This window comes from Pteropus vampyrus, unplaced genomic scaffold, assembly GCF_000151845.1.
Source record: "Pteropus vampyrus isolate Shadow unplaced genomic scaffold, Pvam_2.0 Scaffold593, whole genome shotgun sequence".
NCBI lineage: Eukaryota > Metazoa > Chordata > Mammalia > Chiroptera > Pteropodidae > Pteropus > Pteropus vampyrus.
Window position 1 is genome coordinate 81912 of NW_011889374.1, and position 7767 is coordinate 89678.

Sequence of the window (7767 nt, forward strand, 5' to 3'; positions counted from 1 at the left end):
AGGAGGAGGAGGAGGAGGAGGAGGAGGAGGAAAGATCTTTAGAGAACCCATCACTGTGAGGGATAAAGCAAAATTATGCATCTTTCTACAGCCATTCTCGCCACCGTTCACTTTTCCGATTGTGACCCCTCCACACACACCCCACACCCCTCTCTTAGCTCAGGCTGTCAACTGAATCGCATGTGTGTAGTGGGTGTGTGTGTGCGCGTGGGCCTGCACGTGTGTGTATGTGTGGGGGTGGCTGGGTGGGGTGGGGAAGGGGACTCGGCAATCTTCCCTCCCCCCCCACACACCACATCCACTGCTCCCGCCCGTGCTGCCCCTCCCCCTCGGGCAGGAGGTAGGTAGGGCGGCTTCCTGGGAGACGCGTGAAGGCAGGTTTCCCAGTATATGCACGCACACCAACCCCCTCCCTTCCCGGCTGAAAGGTGTCTCCTAGGCGGGTGGGGGTGGGGGTGGGGAGGGTTGTCATACTCACCTGCAAGCTGTCATTCAGCCTTCGTGAGCAGGTGGGGTATCTCCCTCTGGGCTGTAGGCGCCCCCTGCTGTCAACCACCAACCGCCTGTAGCCAGAGGCTCCATCACTGGCTCAGCGCCTGAGACCTTCCCACTTGCCCTGCTCCCCCCACCCTCCTCCCTGGACTTTCTGGCCCCCTCCTGGGCCAATCGGTGCTTCCATCAACTGTCAGGCTGGTACTTGTGGTCACCTGTCTGTCTCAGTGCTTTGCCCTGCCCCATCCCAACCCTCCCCGGCCACCCACAGCTCCAGCCAGCTGCCCTCAGTGCCCCTTGCCTGTGGGCTTGCTGGTCTACTCCTCCCTGGCCTCTCCACCAACCGTACCCCTCGAAAGGCTGACCTGACCTCTCTCACACACACTCAGATAGACACACGCACACACACACCAGCGACTGACCAGCAATAGCCCCTGGCTCCAGCTGTCCTGTAGTCAATGACGAGCTGCCATTCCCCAAGGGTGGGCCACTGTTGTTCAGGATGGAGCGCTCAGCTCTGATTGTAGGACTACCCCACCCTGGCACACTAGATCACACGAAGTGGGGGACAGAGGCCTCGCACAGACATCCCGAGCCCAGACCAAGTTGCCGAGTCACCACCTCCAACTCCCAGGAGGCCCTCTATAAACACCCACCCCCAACCACCCCACCCAGCACTCATGGGGGCGGGAAGAAGGCAGAGCAGGGGCAGGGGGGCAAGGCGCAGTGACTGTACCTCAGACAGGGGCGTGGGCCCCATCCCACATTGTCTTCCATTTCCAGGGTCCGGGGGACAGGATGGGGAGGGGGAGGGATGTAAGGGAGGGGCTGGGGGAGGGGCCTGGGGGCCGTGTGTTCCGATTCATGGGGAGTGTTGAGACCACCACACCAATAAACGCCTTTTTCCAAAGTCTCTGCCTGCAGGTGTCAATGTCATTCAGGATTTGGGTGCATGGAGGTCGTCGGTGGTGCCTCCCCAGCATCATACCATCATCTCTCTTCAGTAGATTTGGGATGGAGCCATTACAGAGGTGGCCTCTGATTGGCTTAAGCTACTGGGCATGGGCCATTTTTCACCAGGGCTGGCTCAGAGGTGGGCGCATGACCCGGTCAGCCTAACGAGAGACTGAGTACCAGGGCTGTATGGGATTAGCAAGAAGAGACAGTCTTCCACTGGATCACGTGACTCAATGACGTGAGGTCCAGGCCTTCGTCACAGGGAAAGATCTCGGGTCTGTGGGGACAGCATTGGTGGGGAAGACGGAAAGCGGGGCTTGAGAATGACAGAAACGCTACAAAATGCGGAGTGAAAGGTCTCGAGAAACAAAGTCCTGATGACACCATTGAAGCTGCCGAACCCAAAGTCACCTGATGCCCACCTTCACCGACATAAGCAATAAAGTCCCCTGCGTGTTTAAGCCGATTCGTGTTAGGTGTTACGTCTCTGATGATCAAAAAGGAAATGAAAACTCTAATTGATATAGAAGAGATAGAGAGGGTCCAGGTAGCCAGGACCCCAATCCTCAACTTTTCAAAATGATCCATGAGCTCTGTTTCCCAAAGGCCTCTTTGGCCTGTTTTTAACCAGAATGCCTCACACCTTTTCCTCTCCTGGTTGCCTGTGCTTTAGCTATTTCTTTCCTATTTCTTCTCCATTGTCAGACTCACCTCCCGTGATATAGTCCGGGGTATTTGGTTTCCCAGACTCCCTTGCAGTGATACGGCCAGTTTGGGGTCAATGAGACATAAGGAAAGTTTCTGGTAGGCTTCCAGGAAAGTTTTTTTCCCCACTCATGAGGTTGGTCGAGGGGAGAGTGTGAAAAGACAACCCTGCTCCCTCCTTCTTGGCTTCAGATACAGTTGTGTGAAGATGTGATGCCTGGAGCTGCAGCAGCCATCTTGCTACGTGAGACAACGCGCCAACTCCCTGAGGATGGTACAGCACGAGGGTGCAATGAGCCCAGGTCCTCGATGGGGGACACAAAGTTGCTGACCCAGCCTCGAAACCACCCACCTTCGTTAATTCTCGCCACCATTTACTCTGTTATTGGCGGCCAAATTTGATGCACCCCCTAAATTTCATTGATGCACCCCCTAAATTTCCACCGAGAAACTCAGCTGAAGAAAAAAGGAAGACATCGTGCTGGAGAGCAGCAGCAAACCCAGCCCGTCGCTGGCACCAAAACGTTTGATCGGTTAACCAATATTTATCGGTTGCCTGCTGTTTGCTGAGCTCTGTGTTAAATTCTGCAGACAATGACGTGGTCTCTGCCTCCACGAAGCTCTAAGCTCTCGGCTTAGAGAGGAAGTCAGAGGCTAAACAAGTAATGATTTATTTACAGATGAGAAGCAGAAGGTTCAGGGTCGCTAGGACTTAACCCATGACCAAGGCAGGGGTTGAAGAAGGGTCTTCTAAGATGGTGAGGGTCACTTTTACACTCGGGAAATAAACAACACAGGGGAAAGAGCCGTGCTCCAGGCGAAGGACACTCTAGAGGCAAAGGCCTGAAGGGAGAATAAAGTATGGCAGAGAGAAAGCCTTTGCTTCTAGAGCGGGGTGGGGGGCGCGTACTGAAAGGGGAGTCAGAGAGGCTGATGGAGGCCGGAGCACTAGGCTCGAAGGTCATGATGAGTCTGGACGGTATCTGAATGACAATGGGAAGCCACAGAAGAGTTTAAAGAGAAGAGGGACATGTGATCTGATCCGTTTTATGATGAAGACGCTGGAAACTGGTCGGGTGCAGCCTGGAGGAGGCAAAAGCGGATGTCGGAGGCCTTTTCGGAGATGCTCACGGCCCAAGCCCCGCCTGTCTGCTGCATGGCCTGCATATCTCGCCTGCTGGGTGGTTTGCAAACCACACTGTGAGATCCACGATCCACGACCCACAGGCCGGCGTCTGCCCCCAGCTCAGGAGTCTCATATTCTTATGCAAACACAGGTGGAGTAAAACAGGAAGTCCCACTTTTGGGGTCCAACCTTCAGTCACAGCAGGATGGGAAGGCTGGGACAAAACAGGAAGTCCCACCCAGAAATTCCCGTGCGGAGCAGGCCATTAGCCTCGGTCACACCTGTGTGGCTGATCGAACAGTTTTCGGGCCCCCACCTGGAGAGACGACTGGACTGGGGCTGGTGGCCTGGAAGAGAGAGGAGGGGGCGAGGGACAACCTCAGCGGTTCCCCTGGACGTGACAACGACTCTCTCTTTTCTAGCACGCTAGCTCACATGATTCAAAAGTTAGCTGGGTTCTCTCCATTTGCGAGGAATAAAAAAAAAAAAAAAAAACATGTCTAGCCACCCTTGGGAGAGGTGAGACACGAAACGACACAACTTCATGGAGGAGAAACTGCATCCCCTTTCGGAGACAAAATGGAAGTTTTGCCCATTTTTATGGCAAAAAAATAAAGGAGGTCCCACCTTACTCTCCTTTGAGGAAAAATCGTAACTTCGTTCTTCTTTCAAAATACATAAACGTTGTCTGGGAAGCTCTGTCCAACTCTTATATATGTAAAAAGGATAAAATTGTAGCAGCTTCTTAAAACAACGAGTAAAGCTGGAGGAAGAGAATTCGGACTGCCGTGTCCCTGATTAAACGACAAAAACAGGGCGTCGCGGGGGCTCCCACACTCACTTGGTGGGCCCTGGTTGGGCTAGGGTCCTCCGGAGGGACTTTGAGGGGCAGAGGCTGTGGGGCCTGCGCTGGGGCCACACTCTGCGACTTCTTTTCTGGTGGGGGGACCACAGGGAAAAAGGCGGGGAGATGCTTCTTTTTCTTGAGAGTCTCTCCTGAAAAAGAGAGAGGACGAAGAGACACAGAAACACGTGACACGCAGACCCGACCAATGGCGAGGGAAGCTGGGCTGAAGTGGAGCCTCCGTATGATTGGCTGATATGGAGGTAAGAAGGCGGGATGGATGACCCGAAACTGCGCTGATTGGCCCAGCCGAGTCGCCAATGGAGTTTTATCTGAAGATGCTACCTGCTGGCCCATCACTCACCCCGAAAATGGCGCAGGCAACAGATGCACAGAAGGATAAGTACTGCCAGGAGTGCCAAGCCTAGTAGGGAGCCCAGGACGATGCCGGCGATGGTCCCGGGGCCCAGGGTGGGGCCTGGAAGAGACAAAGTGAAGGCTAAGGGGAGCAGGAGGCGTGGCCGGGCCTGTCTCCCAAGCCCCCCCCAACCCCAAGCCGCTCAGAAACCAGGAACCCGGGACCCAGCTTTCTCAATTCATTTAACGTTTACGGAGGGACCGGGATGGGCCTGGCATTCTACCAGGTGATGAAGATCCATCGGCGAGCAAATCAAGATAACGACTCTCATGGGGATTAATTTTAGGAGAGAAATCAGAAATGAATGAGCAAATAAATAACGTAATTACAGATTGTGCTCAGAAGAAAAATAAATATGTTGTGATTGAAATAATGGCAGGGGAGGTGACATTTAGAAAGGGTGATGAGGGAAGGTCCCCAAGGAAGGAACGTATTAGCAGAGACCCGGAGGATAAGGAGCCAGGCGTGCTAAACAGGGCGAAGGATGTTTCAAGCAGAGGGAACAGAAAACGCGAAGACTCAGAGGTAGGGAAGAGTCTTCTGTGTTCAGCGAAGGCCAGTGTGGGTGGAAGGTACGAAATGAAAGACGAAGAGGAAGAGGATGGCGATGGAGGGCTGAGCGGGGCCAGAGCCTGGGGAGCTCGTAGGAATGTATGAAAAGCTTTCGAGGAGGTCAGCGGCGACATGGGCCGATCCGTATGACTCTGGCTCCTACGTATGAAGAGTAAGTTGTAGGAGGGCACGGGGTGGGGGCGGGGGGCGGTGGTATCACGAGACTTGGCTGCTGAAGTCGAGTCAGGAGGGGATCGTGGTATCTGACGGGGGCGTCTGCATAGAGATGGAAAGAAATGGATGGACTAGAAATGCATTTTGGAAGGCAAGTTGCCAGGACCTGCTGGTATTGGGGATGTCAGGGGTGACTTGAGCATGTGGGTGGTGCCATCAGCCAGGCTTGGGAAGACTGGGAGTTGTCAGTGGGGGAGGGGGGATGGAAAAGACGGGGGGACACGGTTTGGGGCAAAAACGTTGAGAAATCTGTTTTGGACATGTGAAGTTTGAGAAGCCAATTGGACATCCAAAATGAAGAAGCCAGGTTAGGGAGGTGGCTTTTCAAATGTGAAGTTCAGAAGAAAAGTCTGGGCTTGGGGTCAGACATTCGAGAGTCATACGAGTAATAATTAAATTCAAGGCAGGGAGAATACACAGAGTCCCCCTGGGGAGACACACAGGTAGTGAAGAGGTCTGAACGCCGAGACATCCAATACTTAGAAGCTGGGGATTGTTATGGGTTGACCTGTGTGTCCCACCAGAAAGCTATATGGACACTCTAACCCCAGCGCTTGTCAATGTGAACTTGTTTAGAAATAGCGTCTTTTCAGATTATCTTGACTTGATTACACCTGCAGAGACTCTATTTCCAAATGAGGGTACCTTCGCGGGTCCCGGGGGTCACGATGATAATATACCCTTTTTGGGGAGATGCAATTCAACCACGCAAGTCAAGGTGAGATCATTAGGGTCCACCCTAACCAGTATGACTGGTGTCCTTACAAGTATAAGCCAGAGACACACACAGGGAGGAGGAGGCCGTGGCAGAGATTGGACCAACATGGCTGCCAGCCATGGAATGCCAAGAATTGACAGCCATCATCCGAAGCTGGAGGAGGTGAGCAAGGATTCTACCCGTAGTCTCAGAGGGGACACAGCCCCGCTGACACCTTCGTTTTGGACTTCTGACCTCCAAAAGCTGTGAGAGAACGCGTTTCTGTTGTTTCTGCCACCCAGTCCGTGGTCCTACATTCCAGCAGCCCCAGGAAAGTAATGCTGGGGAGCGGAAGGGTCCACTGAAACAGACTGAGGGAGGCAGCCCAGGGGGGGCTCCCATGGCCCCAACTCACCGGCTCTGTACACTCGGCTCGATGAGGGCGTCCCCGGCTGACCCCCCAGAGTGGGCAGGACGCGCAAGGCCCACGTCCCGGGGTTCCGAGGAGGGAGGGGCACCACAGCAGATCGCTCCCGAGGCCCCAGGACGAGCAGGGAGACCCAGTCCCTGTAAGTGTTGGCTCTGCCCTGCTCAGGCCCCTCCGGCCGAGCCTGGATCTCAAAACCGCTGATCAGGGCCCCGCGCTCCACGTCCCAAGTCAGCACTGCTGCATCCTGGGCTCTCTGCAACCTCCACGAGGAGATAGAGGGTCCTGGGGAGATCAAGGCGGGTGGGCGGGATTTGTGGGTCCTGGAGGGGAGAGGGAAGGGGGCTGCTGAGGGCCTGGGCTCATAGGTCCCTGGGGAAGAGGGTCTAAGGACCCAGACTTCTGGGTCAACAAGGGGAAGGGGCTGGGGGCCTGGACTCCTGGGTCTGAGGGAGGAGGGACTGAGGATCTGGATTTCTGAGTCTGAGGGGGCGGGCCTGGGGATCTGGACTCCTCAGTTCTGGGAAGAACAAGAACTCACCAGAGAGAGTGATGTGGTCGCCCCCAGCGCCCAGCGCCCCACTGCACAACACGGAGTAATTTCCCAGGTCCCAGTCCAGGCTGAAGTTGCCAATGAGTAGAGTCTGCCCGTCCTGGCTGAGCCGCAGCCGGCCCCCACCTCCGGTGGCCAGGGGCCGCCCTTCCCGGGCCCAGGACGCTCTGGAAGGTGGCCTACAGCCAGAGGCCTCCAGCGCCACCTCTGCCTCCCCTGACTGTGTCTCCTCCACCGTCGGATGCAGTAGCACCTCTCGAGGGGCCTCTGCAGGCACAAGAAAACCAGTCAAGGAGATCGGGACCTTGTCCTGCCTGGAGTCACAGAAGTCCCGCGTCCTTGGGCGAATCAGCGATGAAGGCTCGACGCCTCAGCCACATGAGGAAGCGCGGCCCTTCGCTCCCTGCGCGTCACTCATCGCCTTTCCTTAAAGAGGACTGACTAAGCACATGCCAGAGGCCAGGTCCTGGGCTGGGACACTCGTGTGAATCTCAACGATTTAGTGCTCTGAACATGTGAGAAGGTGTCAGCCATTTTCCTGGACCCAGGAAAGAAATTTCGTCCCTGCCCCACCTGACATATAGGAAAACCCTGGGTCCTTCTGTAAAGCTAAAGACCCAAAAATAATAATAATAAAATAATAATAATAATAATAATAATAAATCAATCCTTTTTCCTGGAGTTGAGAAGTCTCCCTTTCTCATGTCCTAAAGGAGGGAAGAAATACCCCGTCCTCCTCTGGAAATAGGAAAGAAGTCTCAG

General features: G+C 54.8%; 1 protein-coding gene across 1 annotated transcript in view; it reads right to left on the reverse strand.

Annotated features, from left to right (window-relative positions):
• Window positions 1-2809: 2809 nt before the first annotated feature.
• The window catches only part of VSIG10L (V-set and immunoglobulin domain containing 10 like), a 9748-nt gene continuing 4790 nt past the window's right edge, over window positions 2810-7767 (reverse strand). Inside the window, exons 4-8 of the mRNA XM_011384584.2 lie at window positions 6994-7270; window positions 6441-6737; window positions 4489-4602; window positions 4122-4276; window positions 2810-3627 (exon numbers count right to left, since the gene is read on the reverse strand). Coding sequence (XP_011382886.1) covers window positions 3556-3627; window positions 4122-4276; window positions 4489-4602; window positions 6441-6737; window positions 6994-7270 — 915 coding nt within the window. The 3' untranslated portion in view covers window positions 2810-3555. The remainder of the gene's footprint in view (window positions 3628-4121; window positions 4277-4488; window positions 4603-6440; window positions 6738-6993; window positions 7271-7767) is intronic.